Source organism: Papilio polytes, unplaced genomic scaffold, assembly GCF_000836215.1.
Source record: "Papilio polytes unplaced genomic scaffold, Ppol_1.0 DF821511.1, whole genome shotgun sequence".
NCBI classification, from domain to species: domain Eukaryota; kingdom Metazoa; phylum Arthropoda; class Insecta; order Lepidoptera; family Papilionidae; genus Papilio; species Papilio polytes.
This window is the reverse complement of record NW_013527693.1, coordinates 1,035,570-1,055,709: the sequence shown is the minus strand read 5'-3', so window position 1 is coordinate 1,055,709 and position 20,140 is coordinate 1,035,570. Positions and strand designations below refer to the sequence as shown.

The 20,140-nt window shown below is 35.0% G+C and overlaps 3 protein-coding genes across 4 annotated transcripts in view; 2 read left to right on the top strand and 1 right to left on the bottom strand.

The window, feature by feature from the left end:
• Positions 1–1,757, bottom strand: part of LOC106108602 (inositol hexakisphosphate kinase 2) — a 36,225-nt gene extending 34,468 nt beyond the window's left edge. Inside the window, exon 1 of the mRNA XM_013289847.1 lies at positions 1,475–1,757. The gene's annotated coding sequence lies outside the window, so the exon portion shown is untranslated. The remainder of the gene's footprint in view (positions 1–1,474) is intronic.
• A 287-nt stretch (positions 1,758–2,044) lies between these two features.
• On the top strand, positions 2,045–4,166 carry LOC106108604 (mitochondrial import receptor subunit TOM22 homolog). Of its 2 annotated transcripts, none has more exons than XM_013289849.1 (5): positions 2,045–2,194; positions 2,921–2,983; positions 3,255–3,352; positions 3,578–3,719; positions 3,962–4,166. In XM_013289849.1, exons 1-5 carry the CDS (start codon positions 2,147–2,149, stop codon positions 4,025–4,027), a joined length of 417 nt encoding a protein of 138 aa, XP_013145303.1. In that variant the 5' UTR covers positions 2,045–2,146; the 3' UTR covers positions 4,028–4,166. The 2 variants fall into 2 exon arrangements, with proteins under 2 accessions (XP_013145303.1, XP_013145302.1); XM_013289848.1 differs by lacking the exon at positions 2,045–2,194 and adding an exon at positions 2,590–2,843.
• Positions 4,167–5,247: 1,081 nt separating this feature from the next.
• LOC106108591 (protein flightless-1) lies at positions 5,248–19,650 on the top strand. Its single transcript, XM_013289815.1, has 23 exons — positions 5,248–5,384; positions 5,477–5,587; positions 6,005–6,243; positions 6,904–7,065; positions 7,139–7,353; positions 8,301–8,523; positions 9,431–9,672; positions 10,201–10,360; positions 10,815–10,947; positions 11,164–11,277; positions 11,738–11,920; positions 12,253–12,386; positions 12,853–13,027; positions 13,708–13,874; positions 14,270–14,396; positions 14,790–14,911; positions 15,464–15,677; positions 16,306–16,575; positions 16,960–17,072; positions 17,485–17,635; positions 18,063–18,227; positions 18,546–18,659; positions 18,853–19,650. Exons 1-23 carry the CDS (start codon positions 5,322–5,324, stop codon positions 18,985–18,987), a joined length of 3,732 nt encoding a protein of 1,243 aa, XP_013145269.1. The 5' UTR covers positions 5,248–5,321; the 3' UTR covers positions 18,988–19,650.
• Positions 19,651–20,140: the final 490 nt, after the last annotated feature.

The window sequence follows — 20,140 nt, the reverse complement described above, 5'->3', positions numbered from 1 at the left end:
GACCTTTTATGGAGGACATTTTTTTAAATAAGGGAAAAGGGACAAGCGCTGTTGCTCTGGCCTTAGACACTCGAAATTTGTCCAAACTGAATGTTTGGCCAAATTTCAAGTTCCATCTTGGAAATCCATTATTTCCGGGCACGCAAGACTTTATTCTTCTGGATTACGTATAGGATAATAGTAGAGATTTTCTTTTTCCATTATTTGTGCTTTTGAAGATAAGACCTTGTGACAGTTGACACTACCGAACTGACACTAACCGTAACGCTAACTATAACCGCCCAAAATCGGGCGGTTATGATTAGTGTCAAATATGACGTCATTTTGTCCAGTGCAAAACTGGTGTAGCGAATATCATGAACATCCGGAGACGTAACTATCGGGAATGTGCTGGTTAAGGTTTATAGTTAGTTAATGTAACTCATCCTTAGTAAATTTTAAGGTTATTCCAAATATTACTGTTACAAATAATTTTAACTTTAACGGTAACCGGCGATATGGTGCAACTCACCCTAAGAATATAAAACCGGTTTGTACCGGTTAAAGTAAATTGTATTGGGCTAATGATAATTGATATCATACGGTCAAATGACTGCTACTGAATAATCATATCGCGGTCATTTAAAATTACTAAACTGCTCATGTGATGTGCAGTGACTGTCAAATCTATATGAAATGATATTAAAAAAAAATTATATAGCAATTTTAGTATTTTATACTACTACAATAATTGTTATATGAAAATGAACTTGCTACAAAATTTGATGGTACTGTATGCAAAGCAGTAGTTAATTTGCCTTTGAATTACATACCAAAGGCAGACTGAATGAAATTCCCTGTGACATGTCACAAACTGAGCTGTGTTTGGAAAAGTTTAGATAATTATGGCTACAACTTTTTTATCTCAAAACTATGAACAAAGATTGTAAATATAATACCATCTTAGTTTTTCATATTTCTTAGGGTAGGTCATTAGCCCCCAATGCCCCCCACCCTGGGCCACATCCATGACTTATGTATAAAGAGTTTAACATGGAATTTAAAATCTACAGTTACACTTTGAACATTCAGTGCAGTACCATTAGCTGCTGTAGTAGCTGTCACGAAACAAGCAAGCAGCAGCAGCAAATTTTATATACTTCACAACTCATACTGCCCTTTGAAAAAATAATGTGAATTGATTGAACAAGATTGCATAGAGCTACAACCATTTTTTTCATAATTTTTCATATAAACTAGTGTAACTTGCTGACCTGTGCCATAAGAGTTAAATGTCGTTTATAAAAGAGAAGGTCCATGGAGAAACATTACTTCAAAAAAGGCACTTAATAAACCCATAGGAGTTTTTTACACCATAGACATAATTTTTCGAATCGAAATTTAAGTATATTCAAAATGGTAGGCCCATGCCATTAGCATGTAAAAAGAATGTATACTAGAAACGTAAATCTTTACTCAGGTATTTAAGACTTACCTTTTGCCCAATGCTGTTATGGTGTGCTTGAGTATTCACTGATGAAATTCGTATGAAATTCACAACGATTAATTTTTATAAACACAATTAACCATATGTTACAATTGGTTACAGGGAAGTTTTTATACGAATAAGATGTCAACTGCACACTCATTGAAAAACACAAAATTTATATTAAGTGACTATTTTTTATCACAGTAAATTATTGGTATAAGAAATTTAGCATTATTTAACTCCGTATTTCAGTTAATTCAGGGTATCATTAAGGAACAAAAAACAATAATATTAAAGAGCACAATCAATTAATTTTCGTATCTGACAAGAAATCTGATTGATGTCATTCAGAGTTACAGAGTATCGTTGTACATTTCGATTTTTAAAAAACACAGATCATATAGAAATCGTGAATTTTCTGAATTCTATTTTATTATGTTACATTAATTCTTATTTTACTGACTACATAAAATAAAGCGTATTTGTTGCCTCGGTGGCATATTGTATAAAAAATAATTAAAACATAAGAACAGATCGCTGGCTGCTGAAATTATTAAGATAAACATTTAAATGTCATTCGATAAAAATATTTCGACGACTAAGTAATTGACAAAAAATATAGAAAACACTGAAAATTGTTATACGATGATGCTCAAGAAATGATTTTAGTCACTTAGAATGAACGAAGAAGACCTTCGCTGTTGCTGTTCGCCAAGTGATTGTCAAGTAAAAGTTTTTATATCTTAATAAGAAATCATAATTGACAAATTCCCTCTGTACCCTAAAAATGCGTATTGTACAAAACCAGGGTGGCTAAATGTAGGATGTAAAAGTGCAGGTAGAGGATAGGCCTATCGATAAACATGATTCCGCCTTAAGACGCCATAGCACATTTCTACCATAAAAATTTTATACAAATAAATTAATCTAATAATTTACTACCTTTTCAAATAAGAACTTAGCTACGGTATAAACTAAATCAATAATATAAAATTACAAACATTCGAGACGAAAGGTTTTGAAGTAAGATCCTAAGTACGTTTCCTAAATGTTATTTAACTTTACCCTTTGGACTATTTGCTATCTATGCCTTTTATTTGATTATATTTTGTCTGTGACCTAATGCAAATGAATTTGACGTTTTAGTGAGGTACAAGTCCTAACTTTTCCTTACGTTTTTTGACTAACTTAGCACGAGGTATCTTTCTATTAAAGTGTTAAAGATTAGACTAAATCGTATCTAAACGTTATCCATAACATGTACATGGATTTAACTTATGACCCGGAACAAAACGATAGCGGTATGGAATCACTGACAGCTAGTAAAGATGATACTCCAGAACGTAGACCCGAAGATTCATTTATTACTCCTGTGGTATGAAATAAGTGATCATTATAAATGTACTTGACAGCATTAGCGATGTTTGTCTTAGCAATTCTTATTTCTTACAGCTCGGAACATCACCATCTGCATTGACTCCTGTGTCGGCTGGACCTCTTAAGGAATATGATGATGTAAATATAACCTTTCTTTCGATAAAAAAATGTGTTATTTATAATTATTAGATGCACGTAAATTAAAGATTGCGGTCATAACTGTTACAATGTCTATTGTACTGAGTCCTATCCTATAGGAGAAGCAGAAACATTAGTGATTCCTTTCATTCATCACCTCTATCCCAGTAATAAAGTTAAAAAGATTATTTTATTAAAGATTAGAGATAGAAAAAGATTTTCTTTCATGCTCAATGTTTATATTTATCCAATTATGTTATTTCCTTATTAGGAACCAGATGAAACTCTTTCGGAGAGATTATGGGGATTATCAGAAATGTTTCCTGATCGCGTGCGAAGCGGCACATACACACTGACAACTAAAACTTGGTAAATAAATATTTTAGGCTTTAAATTGTTTGAGCAACAAAAGTTTGAGCATCTTTCAATACTAGTATCTAGATTCGAAACAAAAGAATGTTGAAGTGCTAATAATAAAAATGGCAATTAATTTTTTTACTTAGTATATATGTATGTATATATTTTGTTTTGAAATATTTAAGAACAATTAGAACCAAACACTAAAAAAAAAAATTTATCACTACAATTTTTCAGGTCTGGAGTGAAATCTTTATATGGATTGTCCCGCTCTGTGATGTGGATTTTGGCAAGTTCATCTGTGATTTTATTTGCTCCAGTCATATTTGAAGTTGAAAGAGCACAAGTTGAGGAAATGCAAAAGTCACAACAGAAACAGGTGAGATAAGTAACTAATATATTATATTGTTTTTATAATATGTGAATTGATAATATACCAATACAATATGTATAAGATAATTCATATAAGACTTAGACTAAACTTTGTCAATGATGTCTAGTACTTTTGTTTATGGCAAAATATAGATTATTAATTATCCAAACTCAAATCTAAAAACATATGTCATAGTCATACACTTATTTTTATTTAATTGTGATAATAAAAAGTATTTTGTATTTTAGGTGTTGCTGGGAACTAACACTGCACTGTCAGGACCTATGCCGAACATGCCACCAATGCCACGATAAACCAAAATCACAAAGACTATTTTAGAATTCTAATAATTAATTTCCTATTATGACACACAATACATATGGGAAGGAATTCTTTGCATGTCTATGCTTTAATATTAGTTTGTTAGTTAAATAAATAGGTAACAAAAATATATCCTGGAATATTATTACCAATCAAATTAAACTATTAATGCTTTTCTGTTACAGATTGTATTTTGCTTCATATTACTTTAGTAATTTTACCAAATAAAGGTTAACAGAAAATATAGCATTTAAATTGCATCCAATTTAATTTTCATAGGGTGTATTATATGTATTTGTTATTTTGTTTAATGTCAAAAAAATATTTCCCTCAAATCTAATGCATTTGTGTTTAGGGTTGATTTTTTTTAATGTAGATAATGTTTTATGACAAACTGTTTAATAAAAGGTGTTGTAGTTTATTATGGTGTATAAAATTACTTTTCCACTAAAACAACTAGTATTAATAAAAGGTTCTCAGATGTAATGATTGTAGTGAGGTAGGCTTCTTTCTACTCCTACTCATTTGCAACCAACCAGCCCAAATTTCAAAGTTTTTATGGTTTTCTAGATTGTGAAATTGCGTACTCCGTGGCCTTGCAAATATATAAGAAGGAATCTCGTGGCACTAGCAAATTCAGTCCTTTTACCGCAAGTGGGCACAGTTAGTCAATTTAGCTTGGTTAAGGACTAAGAAAAGAACTTCATATCGTTAAAGCGTTTCGTTTTCAGATGAAACCACCCGAAAACAGCTAGCGTACTATTTAAAAAAAAACAGTATATACTCATGTCGCTACTATCGTCCTACACGACCAATGATGTAAAGTTTTATTCTTGTGTGCCACATATTTAAACTGTTAAGCTTATATTTTATCTGTGGGTTTAACGGCCTTACTCTGCCGCCAACCACTGACATTTGTCAAAATCACTTGACATTTTAGGTCTTTGTGCTGCCAACATTTTCTCGCTTCTCCAGAATTGGGGACCTGAAAATTAAGGGCGTTGTGGTAAAACAAAATAAAAGGACAACTGTTATTTCGTTAGTACTATTAAGTATGTTTATTTTACAATAAACAGAAAAACTTGTATTTTTGCAAAGGCTTGTGTTGTAATAGCTGAGTTATAAAGAATCAAAATGATTCTAAGGACTCCAGAAAGTATATTTTTCTGTTTTAGGGTAAATTGTTGTGGGTAATGGCAACAATGTTGTGTTTGTCATGCATATTTTTATAGTGAGTTTGATATGGGGCTTATGAGTAAATGGTTTATAGTGAAAATAATTTAAAACATGGCTAATACAGGCTTGTTACCTTTTGTAAGAGGTGTAGATTTTACATGCAATGATTTCAGTGTGAGTAAATCGAAATTTTATACTACTATTGACGTATAAATGACTGTAACCTTAGTACTGAGTACATGTCCTAAATGTTACTTATTTTTTAGGGCGACAAATTTCCTGAAGCAATTCGTTATATGACTGGACTACAATGGCTCAGGCTTGATAAAACTAATCTGACGGATATTCCAGAAGAATTAGGGAAGCTTATGAAATTGGTATGTTTATGTTTGCTCTATCCTTTGTTATTAATTCATTTAAAAAAATAGGCATGAGAGAGTACACTTCATTCTAAAATTATTTAAAGTTCATAATGTGATTTATGAACTATATTTATTGTGCAATGATAAAACAAAATAACCTAATATTGTAAATGAGTTACAATACAAACATTGCAATTATCATCATCTCCCCTGCCTTATCCTACTCCCGTAGGGACGGCGATCATTGCGATTATGAAAATAAAATTATAGCACATGAATACATGAATATAGTATATACTTTTATAAGCCTTTGTAATATGCTTGATAATATATATATATTTGATAAACTGTTTTATATCTATATTTGTTAATTTAAGCATATGAAGAACCTAAAAAATAAATATAAATGTTTAACAAAATTTATTTCCACAGGAAAATTTGTCAATAAAAAAGAATAATCTAGAAAAATTATTTGGCGAACTCACTGAACTGAAATGCTTACGATCATTAAATGTGAGGCACAACAATGTGAAGACATCAGGTATACCTGCAGAGTTGTTCAGACTTGAAGAGCTGACCACTCTTGATCTGTCACACAATAGACTAAAGGAAGTTCCGGAAGGATTGGAGAAAGCCAAATCCCTCCTGGTTTTGAACCTCAGTCATAACAAGTAAGATAATGAGTTCTTTAAAAGATAGTTTCAGTACTACTTTCAAGTTATTTGTTAATTCTGAAAACCTTTATACTTGTGGTATATACTATTATGTGGTAATATAGGCTAACAATCAGTCTTGATGATATAAAAACTAGATAATTACTTTTAAGTGGTATGCTTACACAGTGGAGATAGACCTAGAAAGAGATGGATGGTTTGTGTGAATGGTGACATGATCAAGGTGCAATGACTGAGAAGAAGTATGCTACAGTTAATTGGAGGTCAAAAACCCGGTGTGCTGACCTTACGGGAGTAGGATAAGGTAGGGGATCTCCCCTTATTCTTGCTTGATTATATCTATAATGCTTACTGTATGACAGTGTATTTTGCACATTGACTATTAAATTATGGTTATTTAAAGCTGTGTTTAAGCAATAAATTTTATAGAAGTATCATTTGTCCCTTTCTAAAAGGGAATTCCCATAATTAACTGTAATATTAACTCAAAGTATGTACTTTGGTGGTTTAGATTAAGTGTCATGTTAAGTACAATGAACAAAAATATTCTGATTCATTAATGTATTATTATTTATACTACTTGATAACATATGAAATTGCTCCTTTAAGTATTAATTAAAATGTAATAGTGCAACACTATTTTATTATTTGTTTCAGAATCGAGAGTATCCCACCGACACTGTTTGTACAATTAACAGATCTATTGTTTCTTGATTTATCAAACAATTTACTGGAGACTCTGCCCCCTCAGACTAGAAGACTGGCGAACTTGCAGACCCTTATACTTAATGACAACCCGCTAGGATTATTTCAGCTAAGGTCTGTAAATAAAATAATTTATTAATACCCACATAATTTGATAGAATTATTATTAACTGTATAATTGTTACAGGCAGTTACCATCGCTGCAAAGTCTAGAAACATTACACATGCGTAACACACAGCGCACTCTTGCCAATCTACCGACATCGCTGGAGACGCTGTGTAACCTTTCTGATATTGACCTGTCAAAGAATGCATTGACCAAAGTACCTGACGCACTCTACTCGTTGCAAAACCTGAAAAGGCTGAATCTTAGCGACAATGAGATAACTGAAGTATCCTCAGGTGAGTTTACAATTAATCCTCTTTTAAATAGTTATTAACTTTGTGCTTTTAGGGTCAAATCTAGTATGTTTACAATTAGACCCAATTACTGTTAAAAATTTATTAGATACTAGCTGTTGCCCGCGTCTTCGTCTACGCAATTTTAAGTTAAAAAAGTAGCCTATAATATGCCGGTATATGTTAGCTACCTTTCAGTGGAAAGTCCGGTCTAAATTGGCCCAGTTGTTTCAAAGATTACCCGGAACAAACGCGGCTTGCGGACACACAGACTGACAAAGACAAATTTAATTGCGATTTTCGTTATCAGCAACGTAAATACATCATCTTCCCGAAATTTTTCTTTTAATATTACAAACAGACACTCTAATTTTATTATATGTATACAAGTATGTCATTAACTCTAATTTGTTCCATGTAGCTGCAACTGTTTCATGATTAAACATGTCATCAGTCATGTAAGTTTTCTCTCCTACAAATACTGTATAAAACAAGATTGCAACGTAAAGAATGTTTGCATATTTACATCAGTTATCGATAATCGACATCAGTTTGTTTTCACTTAGAATGGGTTTCACTTATGTTAATTATGTGTAAAGTTGAAGCAACATATCATTTTTTAGCGTAGTGTTTTATACTATAGCTACTACTCGCGTCTTCGTCGAAAATGAAATTGTAATAAATATAACCTGTGTGTGATAACATAACCTAGTGATAAGATAGATATTTATTTTTTAAACATTTTTTTTATTTCAATACATACAAAAATACAAATATTTTCTTTTTATAAGTATAGAAAAGTAAAAACTCTTATCTAATATTTGGCTCTCGTAAGCTAATATTTGGTGACATTTTTCCAATTTAGGTAGTGTTAGTATTGGTTTACACTGCCTAAAATATTTATGTAACCATTTGGTTTACAATAACTTTATTACTGTTTTTGTTAACAGCAATGGACATCTGGCAGAACTTGCAATGCCTGAACCTGTCACGCAACAAACTGACAGCACTTCCAGCTTCATTATGCAAGCTTCAGAACCTAAGACGTCTCCATGTTGATGATAACCAGCTAGACTTCGAAGGTATACCTTCGGGGATCGGCAAGCTGGGCAGCTTAGAGGTCTTCTCAGCTGCTAATAATTTATTGGAGATGATCCCTGAAGGATTGTGTCGGTAAGATATTTTTTTAACTAAATATGGCTGAAACCCAATAACCAATCTTAATTTGCTTGTCTTCTAAAATACCAATGCAAGTATTTTGTCAGTGGGAACTTGTAATTGTAAAAGTATTGAAATAATAAAAAAAAATGTTACTTCATACTGATATTGTAAATTCGAAAGTTTGTATAGATGGGTGGATGTTTGTTACAGTATGGAGCCAAAACTACTTAATAGACTTCTATAAAATATGTCACAGATGTAGGAAATAGTCTGAAAGAACACATAGACTATTTGCTTTTGTTTTTTTAATTCCATGCGGATGGAGTCGAAGGCGAAAGCGAGTTTTACATAAAAAAATATGGCAGTCTTAAATCTTAACTTCAGTTGTACATTTAAACATTCTATCTATGTTTAGTTTTATTTTGGTTTGTATGTTAATTATCCAGTCGTGTTTGACGATATTATTTTCATAAATCAATGCACGCTCTGCTAGCCTTGCGTGAGAGTAATTGATACTGCTTCATATTAGACTGGCAAGTGAATTGAGTCAAAATACTAAAAAACACATGTTACAATGTTCATACTGATACATATATTCATGACTTAATTTATTTTAAAACAAAATATCTTAGTTCTTAGTAATATTATAAATGGCAATGGTTAAATGGATGGATGGATGTTTATTGGAGTTTGTAGAGTATGTGTTGGTGAAATTTGGCATAGATGTAGAGGATAGTCTGGAAGAACACATAGTACTACTACTTTTGTTTTGTTTTTAATCCTGCGCGGACAGCGTCGCGGGTGACAGCTAGTTTGTTATAATAATAGTAGCTAGGAGGAAGGGGAGTTAGACTCTACCTAGTTAGAAATCAAGTTGGTAGTGTCATAATGTATTAACCGACTACTGCTTTTTTTCCAGGTGTGGTGCATTAAAGAAATTAAATTTAAGTAGCAACAAGCTAATAACTCTACCCGATGCGATACATCTCCTAAGTGACTTGGAGAGTCTGCAGTTACATGGGAACCCGGACTTGGTGATGCCACCTAAGCCGGTAGAGCAGCAGAGAGGCGCCGGCCTGCAGTACTACAATGTTGACTTCTCGCTACAAGCTCAGCTGCAGCTGGCAGGAGCCACCGCAGCTGAGCCCACTACACCAACCAGTAAGTACTAATTTGCATCAAAAATGTTTTAACACTGCTTTTTAAGTTTAATGCCCGTTTCACACTTAGCCAGTACAGTTAAACAGTTACGACGGTCAGTCTTAGATTATATGGACTTATTGGCGTCAGTTAGGGTTCACACTGTGCCAGTTGTTTGACATTATATTGTACTAGCTGTTGCCCACGACTTCGTCCGCATGGTATTAGAAAACATACGAACTATATAAATAAAAAAAACTTCGTATCCCTCGGGAACCGGAGATTTCTCGGGGAGTGAACCTTGTCCCATGTATACTCTAGACTTTGTTTTATATCTGTGCCAAATTTCAATAAGATTATGTTGAACCGTTGCAGAATGATTGAGTAAACATTAAAAACCTAAATTAATGAATCCCACAGGAACTGTAAATATTCTCGAAGTAAAAGTAGCTTATGTGTTCTTCCAGACTATGCTCTAAACTTTTGCCAATTAATATATATAAAAAATATATTATATAAATTGTAATATTTATATAATATATTTTGTAGGCGTGAAGTCGGACCCACTAGCGCGCAAGCTGCGGCTGCGGCGGCGCGCGGAGGCGGCGGGGGCGGAGCAGCGCGGCTCGGCGCTCATCCTGCGCGGCATGCGCGAGCAGGCCAGCGCGCAGCTCGACGCCGCGCCCGACCTGCACTACAGCGAACTCAAGTAACACGCTTCATTTTTATTGTACTACACACAATTTTTTTATGCGGAAAAGGAGCAAACGCGGTAGGAACTCATGTGGTCAATGACGCTCATAAACATCCGCAACACCAGTTGAACTACAGATGCGTTGACGGCCTAATTTAACATATGATATAATTAAAAGACTTTGTTTGGTGTAATGTATTGGAAAATAATTTTTTTTAGCAAAAACGCAGAAGTATGTATTCTTACTAATATTATAAATGCGAAAGTTTGGATGGATGGGTGTTAGTTTGTAGCGCAAACGACTGAACGGATCTCGATACTAAGTAAATAATTCCGCGCGAACAGAGTCGCAGGCTAAAGCTAGTCTACTGATATATTTTTGAAACCGTTTTCGGTAAGGCCGTTCAGAAAATTTACAGAAAATGTGTTATGTTATCTATACATATAAATATATTTGAATTGCAAACAGACCGAAACGTTGGGACGAGAGTTTGGAGAAGCCTCCTCTGGATTACTCTGAGTTTTTCGACGAGGAGACAGGACAGACGCCCGGCCTGCAGGTCTGGGAGATCGAGAACTTCATACCCGCACCCGTAGACGAGGTATATTTACCAAAACTTTCAAAAGTTCACTAATATTACAAAGGTGTTTGTGTGTAGTTTATTTCAAAGAAATTGTAATACATAACTTTAAACTGTCAAGGTTTTTACAAATATAATGTAGTTTTTGCTCCCAATATTTACCAATCGTGGTAAGAAATCCGAATCTCACGAAGATTAGATTGTAATGCTTTTTTTTTAAATTGGATTTGTCCATAGGTGGCACACGGCAAGTTCTTCGAAGGTGACTGCTATATTATACTGAAGACGTCTATTCAAGAGCAGGGTCAGCTGTGCTGGGATATACATTTCTGGATTGGATCCAAGGCGACCGTAAGTAGGCTTTCTATTATACTTATTCTTTAACATATATATACATTTTTAATCTGTACTAATATTATAAAGAAAAAAGATTTATTTTTGTATGTATTGAAATAACTTAAAAACTATTGGGCCGATTTTTTTTTTCATCATTAAAAAAATTACATTATGACTGAGTGACATAGACTATATTTTTTAATTTCACGCGGAAGAAGTCACGTGCAATAGCTAAAATTATAAAGTGGAAAGAATTAATTCAAAATTTCATAAATTGGCTTCAAAACTACTGAACTGAATTTAAAATTCTTCAGAAAGCTACGTTATCAACGAGTGAAAATTTATATGACTGTTTTTTAAATAACTTATCAGAATGTGTCTATAGATGTACAATCTACATCCTTATAGCATATCTACTATTGAACTATTGCAGTTTCGTTAATGCGTAAAATGTATGACCGTTACTGTGTTTTAGCTGGACAAAGGCGCGTGCGCAGCGATGCACGCCGTCAACCTTCGCAACCTGCTGGGAGCCAAGCGCACGCAGCGACACGAGCAGGGCGACGAGACCCCCGACTTCCTGGCGCTGTTCCCCACGCCGCCCGTCTACATCGCCGGCAGCCGCACGCCGTCCGGCTTCTTCACTGTCGATGATCCTGTAAGTCATCATCACCAGCTCACTTTACGTCCCCACCGAGGACCTCGAAGCCTACCATAAGTTAGCGTGACTAGGCCATAGTCAACCACGCTGGCTTGACTTCACACATATCTTTGAATTTCTCTACCAATATGTGCAGGATGCATCACGATGTTTTCCTTCACCGTAAGAACGTCGGGTAAATTATGTACGCATGAAAATTCGAAAAATCGAGAATCACATTGGTATATGGCAGGATTCAAACGCATTCGAACCCGAAAATGCTAGCAACAGTGTTGAATTATAAAAGGTATACAAGTGGTAGATGTAAGATGGTAATATATGTATTCCAGCACTACGTGACGCGGCTGTACCGCGTGCACGGCGCCGGCAGCAGCATCCACCTGCAGCCGGTGCCCGTGGCCGCCGCCTCGCTCGACCCCAGATACGTCTTCGTGCTCGACACCGGACTAATTATATATTTATGGTATGTCCTTTGTTAAGACAATACGCGACTTTTAGTTCTTCGCTTAGTAGAACACTTGTAACTTACGTGATAACTCAAGCGGTAGTCGCTCTTTCCGATTATTTCCAACTGTCACCCCGCTCTGTCCCCACATGGGGACAGGTGTAACTAAAAAGTTTCATCCGTCCCGCGTTTTAGTCCCACGATCACCAATAAGGTGACAATTAGATCCGTCAAGAAATAAAATGTGTACCAACCGTCCCCTCGACTCAAAAGGTAGGACGGATGAAACTTTTTATTCTCATATGCCCCACTTGGGGACAGAACGGGGTGACGGTTAGAGATAATCCGCTCTTTTTACATTTTTTTAAGTTGTAACTTTTTCATGTCTATCTTAACTCACATGAAAATTAAGAAACAGAATTTTGGATGCTCGACTTAAATTTAAATTGATATAAAATTTTAATTCCTGTTTTTCAAACTATAGGAATGGCAAAAAAGCGAAGAACACTTTAAAATCAAAAGCTAGGCTATTCGCTGAGAAGATCAATAAGGAAGAGCGTAAGAATAAAGCGGAGTTAATTGCGGAGCCGCCGGGGAGGGAGCCTCAGTCGTTCTGGAAGACACTGGGTTACGAGGACCCGGAGCCCTACGTCCCAGAGGTATGTTTACATCAAAAAGTACTTAAGTTTTTTTTTATATTCTGCACAGATGTGCCGTAAAATCTAGTGTATCTATAATAATATAATAAAGCGTAAACACACACTCATTTATTTTTTAACAAAAAACTTTAAACTTACATCACGCTTTAGGATATATTATCACGCTATTAAACTAAGGGGGTAAATAAATTGAAAAAAATCTTCATGTGGGAAAGGGACCCTAAACAAGATGCTAACAGGGAAGCAAGGTTATTATGGTAACAGTAATTTTGACATTTGCAATTGAGAATTTGACAAATGTAAACAATAAAATAAAGTTTTTTTTTTTTTATAATTTGAGGCGGATGGCACGGTAACAGCTAGTCTATACTAATATTATAGAGGAAAGATTTGTATTTTTGTATGTATTGAAATAACCCAAAAACTACTGGGCTGTTTTTAAAAATTCTTTCACCATTAGAAAGTGTTGGATATAGGGAGCAATGATACGACCGCTAGCTTAGTGCAGACTGATTTATTGACATTCGTGTCACACTGACAGCTGGCGCAGCAGCCGTTCTTTAACGCGCACAGATTATGCGCCTATGTACATATACAACAGAAAGGAAATTTATCTGTGAGTAATAGGCTATATTTTATTATTACCAACTAATAATAAATATAATATATTTGTGTTTCAGGAGCATGTGGATGCTTCCTGGAGCTGGTGGCCGCCGCGGCTGTACCGCGTGGAGCTCGGCATGGGCTACCTGGAGCTGCCGCAGCCGGAGCCCGCGCCGCTCGCGCGACACCACCTCGCCACTCGCAACGTATACATACTGGATGCACATAACGACGTCTTCGTATGGTAAATATTATAATATACATATAGGTATATATAAATAGATAGGCGATTGCTCGCCACTTCAGCCGCGTGAAATTAAAAAAAAAGAAAAATTTACTTAGTGATGATGTAGCTTTTTAATAGTAAAATCGCGCAAATAGTTTAGAGTTATTAAAGATTCGTATTTTTGTATATATTGAACATACAAAAACACAAATCTTTATAATATCAGTATAGATAAGCGATTATTTGGAAATTACAGATTTTCATTTGTTTCGACTTAAATATTTTGGTGTGATGACAGTTAAGTCGCTACCTTAAATCCTTACTTAGTAATGTAAGGGTATTTTTCTAATCTAACTGTCTTTAGTTATTATATTAATAGATGGGTAATTAAAAATGGTGTATTTTGTATACAGGTTCGGTAAGAAGTCTTCGCGGCTGGTGCGCGCGGCGGCGGTGAAGTTGGCGCAGGAATTATTCAATATGGTTTCCAGACCTGCGCACGCGCTCGTCACAAGACTACAGGAGGGAACGGAAACACAGGTTATTTACTGTATTACTTTATATAAACTCTATTTTTGTTTACATTATCTAAAAAAAAATAATGCAAACGTCTATGTACAAATATCAAATGACAAAATCCTTGCAATTAGCTGAGAATGTAGGTAATCATGGTTACCTTAGTTCGATGTCGCTATTGGCTTGGATTTTTTGTCCCTTTCTAGCAAAGCAATTTTTACAATTTACTCACCCCGTATGTTTATTAACGTGAAAATATATAGCCTAAAACGTGCCGTAAGAGTGCGCTTTTGATTAAAAAAGTGTTTATCCAAAAATATACTGTGATCACTTACATCTTACATAACAAATGTGCATTTACACTTTATTATGTTAGTTTAGATTTGACATTTTTTTTAAATAGTGTGTTTGTTCCAGGTGTTCAAGACGTACTTCTTGGGGTGGGAGGAGGTGATAGCGGTGGACTTCACGCGCACGGCAGAGTCCGTGGCGCGAACCGGCGCGGACCTCGCCAGCTGGGCAAAGCAACAGGAGACCAAGTTAGTGTACACAATCTTACTAATATTATAAATGCGAAAATTTAGATGGATGGATGGATAGATGGGCGGATGGATGGATGGATGGATGGATGTTTGTTAGAGTTTGCAGCCCAAACGGCTGAACGGATCTCGATGAAATTTGGCATAAATGTAGAGGATAGTCTGGAAGAACACATAGGCTACTCACTTTTGTTTTTTTAATTCCACGCGGACGGAGTCGCGGGCGAAAGCTCGTCTTTTTATAAGGAATAATAGCATTAAAATGTACATTTTGTATGTCAGAAAGGTTCACTTGCCCTAAGTACACAAAAGAAATTAACAGCAACATATCAGTTATATAAAGACTAGGTTTTAAAAGTTTAATTTCAATAACATTTGTATTTCCACTACAATAAAATATGCTGCTTTCTCCGTTTTTTTTAAAAGGCTATATATTGAAACGACATTTAAATATCAACGTTTTCAAAAAGTCATCCGTCCAAAGTATCCGTCCGTAAGAGATGAGAATATTTTATATTTTTGTGCGTTTAAGAGTTTTTAAACGTTTGTTAGAACGGACCTATCCGCACTGTTCGTGGCGCGCCAGGGCGCGATGTGCGCGTCGGAGGCGCGCGCGCTCGCTGACGAGTGGAACGAGGACCTGGAGGCTATGGAGGCCTTCGTGCTGGAGGGGCGCTTCTTCGTGCGCCTGCCAGACCACGAGCTCGGCCTCTTCTACAGCCACGACTGCTACGTCTTCCTCTGCAGATATGTGCTGCCTGCTGAGGTGTGTACCATCATGCTATTTGAAAGATACATATACTGACAGTATTGAAATACCACCAACTGTCACTATGTGATGTCTTATTTGTAAGAGAATGTATGACATCTAAACTTCTATACTAATGTGAAGAGGAAAGATTTGTATTTTGGTATCTATTGAAATAACAAAAGAACTACTGGACTAATAAAAAAATATTTTATCATTCAAAAGCAATCTATGGTATTATCAGTAACATAGGTTATATTTTTTAATTTCACACGAAGTCGCGAGCAACAGCTAATTATTAAAAAAAAGGTTTTATGTATTCTCAAAAATGATTGTCTTGTAAAATACAACGCAGAAGGCTTAGTGAAGAACTCTGTAAGTTACAATACCCATCAAAATACATGAACCTCTAAATGTCCAAGACTCCGTCCGGATGAAATTAAAAAATATAATCAAAAGTAAGTAAACCAGTAGCCTATTTGTTCTTCCAGACTATCCTCTACATCTATGCCCAATTCATCGAGATCCGTTTAGTCTACAAACTCTTAACATCCATCTAAACTTTCGCCTTTATAATATTAGTAAGATTGGTATACCTTTACCTTTACTATGCTATAAACAACGCTAACCTAAAAATAAATTCCAGCCGGATCAAGAGAACACGGAGAACTGGTGCGAGGGTGAAGTGGAACCCGAGGAGGGTGAATCAGCGACGTGGGTGGTGTACTTCTGGCAGGGGCGCAAGGCGCCCAACATGGGCTGGCTCACCTTCACCTTCGGGCTGGAGCGCAAGTTCAAGCAGCTCTGCCGGCGGCTGGACGTGGTGCGCACGCACCAGCAGCAGGAGAGCCTCAAGTTCATGGCTCACTTCAGGCAACGGTTCATCATACGGGATGCCAAGAGGAACCAGCCGCCGGTATATACTAATTGCTAATAAAATATCCTAATATTACATATCTATTCTCTAATATTATAAAGAGGAAAGATTTGTATTTTTGTATGTATTGAAATAACTCAAAAACTGCTGGACCGATTTTAAAAATTCTTTAACCATCAGAAAGATAATTTATCTGTGAGTAACATAGACTATATTTTATTATTATTAATGCTTCTGGACGCCCCCTTTAAGAATTCACTAAACTTTAACTTTTCTGTTTTTCACTTATGTCACATTATTTGAGTACATAGCTAGATTAGTTGAAGGCAGAGTATTTTTTGTAAATTAAGCATAATTTATTTAGACTTATAAATAAACGTTATTACGTTTGTATAATTTATAATGTGATGGATGTTGTTACAGGAGGGCGGGCGGCCGCCGGTGGAGCTGTTCGAGTTGCGCAGTAACGGGTCCGCGCTCTGCACACGACTTATACAGATCAAACCCGACGCAGCACAACTTAACAGCGCATTCTGGTCAGTTTACTGTCACTCAGAGTCGTGAATCGATCATTAAGGGTCCCCTTAGTATAATCCTGATACTAAACTTACACAAAAGGATGTAGTAGTAGTAATTTTATTAGGCTGAGTACAACAGTGTCTTAGAACGCACCTCGACAGCCGACGATCAAGGAATCTACATAATGGAAATATTTTTTTTCAATGACAAAAAATAAACTCAAAAGTTTTTAAGTCTATACAGGTCTTTAGGTGTAGGGATTGTTTATTAGAATTTATATTTGTACATATTTCACAATTTTCAACTGTCACGGACTGCAGCTGCTCCTCCCTTCCTTGCGTCCATGTTTTAGTATAGGTTTAATACAAATAATCAGTTATAGTTACAATCTGTGATTGTATGTGTTTGATAATTTACTTTGTACTGTAGCTACATACTGAACGTGCCGCTGGAGGGCAGCGGCGACGCATCCTCCGCCCTCGTGTACGTGTGGGTGGGCAGTAAGAGCGACGCGGATTCCGCGCGACTTGCGGAACAAATCGCCGAGGAGAAATTCAACAACCCCTGGGTCAGCTTACAGGTAAACTCCTTATTAATCATTTTTTTTTTGACTTCTGTCATTGTAATAAATTTCCAGAATTGGAGACTAGGATTTCTGGACTAGACTATAATTCAAATTAATTTGACTCACTAGCGCAAATGTCAAGGTTCTTTTTGTATTTTACCCGTCTTTTTAATTTTATTTTTTATGTCCATGAAGGTTTTACATATTTTCCGAACCACCAATAGCAGCACCCCTTTTAAAAAAACAGTAGTGTAAGAAAATTTGACCCAATAGGCACAAGTAAAAGTGCAATACCTCACAAGCACCAACTCAATGTTAAAAAGTGCCTTAAGATTATAATTGGACTGTAATCTATGTTATATATTATCCGATTTTTATTGAATTAACGGAGATAGAGACAGCTTACCATCGATGAATCTGTACAATTGATGTTTGTGTGCAGGTGGTGACGGAGGGCACAGAGCCAGATAATTTCTTCTGGGTGGCTCTGGGCGGACGAAAGCCGTACGACACGGACGCAGACTATCTCAATTACACGCGACTATTCAGATGCTCCAATGAAAAGGGATATTTCACTGTCTCTGAAAAGTGCACGGACTTCTGTCAGGTATGGCTATGATCATACATGTTTGTAGGCTTCAAGTGTTCTTTATATATTACTAGCTGTTGCTTGCGACTTCGTTTGCGTGAAATTAAAAGTAAGAACAAATTGTAGCTTATGTTACTCACAGACAAATTTCTTTTCTAACTCTTAAATATTTTTGAAAAAATGGCTCAGTAGTTTTTGAGTTATTTCAATACAAACAAAAATACAAATCTTTCCTCTTTATAATATTTGATAGACAAGCTTTTATCCATGATTCATCTGCATGATATAAAAATAAACGCTACTTTAGCAAATATTATAACTAATGGGATTTTACAGGATGATCTTGCGGACGACGATATTATGATACTGGACAATGGTGAGCAAGTCTTCCTGTGGCTAGGCGCTAAATGCTCAGAGGTCGAGATCAAACTCGCATACAAGTCTGCACAGGTAAATATACACTGCTATCAAAGGATTTTTTTTATTTAATGGCAGCTGACGGTAATCTATTTCATAACACATTAAAACATAGAGCTGTTGTTAATAAGCACTTGTTTATAGAATAATTTCAGACTTAAAAGTGGTATACTGTTTAAAAACTTCATTTCCCTATTTAAGAATAATAATACTGTCTTAAACTAAGGTGTACATCCAACACATGAAGACAGTCCAGCCAGAGCGACCTCGGAAACTGTTCCTAACGCTGAAAGACAAGGAGTCTCGCAGGTTCACCAAATGCTTCCACGGCTGGGGGGAGCACAAACGACCTCCTGAGTAAATTATTTCCTATATTTCTTGTAAATTATGTCAAAATTTATACGTCAAATGTCCATGTATATTTATAATACATTAATAGAAACTTTATATCTGTTATTTACAAATAAATTCATATTTAAATTCGATTTTTGAATAATTGTAATACTGTAACAATACTTATTTGTATATTATTTACTAAATCAAGTATAATTTGTAATGCTAATATATTTTCATTTGTAACCTTATACAATTGTTTAAGGTTTTAAACACTAAACAATTCTGCAAACAGCAAATCAGAAAAAAAGAGTTTGAAAGTATGGAAATTGTAATTTTATTATGATTTGTTATTATTATAGCCTAAATGATTATGGACACATTTCCTAGAATTTCTAAATTATATATAACCCACCTTAATTACTGTTTTAAACTTATGTGAATGTAACACAAAGTATTATTAAAAAAAAAGTATTTTCATTGATTTCATCACTAGTCAAATGTAAATTGTATTAAATCTTACATTCATATACTGATAAAAATCATACTTCTTTATAATTGTGAAGGCAAAATTTGTTTGTCAATATACTTTTCATGCATTTTGGCTATTATATGGCATCAAATTAAATTCTATGTAACAAACTCATACAACGTGAATTTTGACAGTCAATAATATATTCAAAAATGTTAAAGAAACTAAAAATGCCACAGTACCTAAACATATTGCCATTAATAAATGTAATAGTTTTATAATTGTTTTATAGAACATTAATTGCTTTAAAGCTTGTTGAAAATTATTCAAATAAAAGACTGATTATTGCAATCAATAACTTTATTTGCCATTTACAACTTAGAAAAATAAATTGAGAGGAGATTACTGTCATACCTTATTGCTAAAGAGTAACATTGACTAGGGCAGAAACTGCTTAAGTTACTCTGTCTTGCATTGTGCATTTATATGCGCCGTTTATCACTTCAGTCAACTGTAAATAGTATGCTGTATGTTTGTAATTGTCTGTACTTACATATGAAATACTGTAAATATATGAATTAAGATGTTCTAAAACAGGAATTGTTAATACATTATAAAGATCTTAACATAAGTTATAGAGAATTCATTGACATGAGCACAATTATGCAGCAATGTAGCTTTCATAAATTTTAAATAAAAAAAACTATCA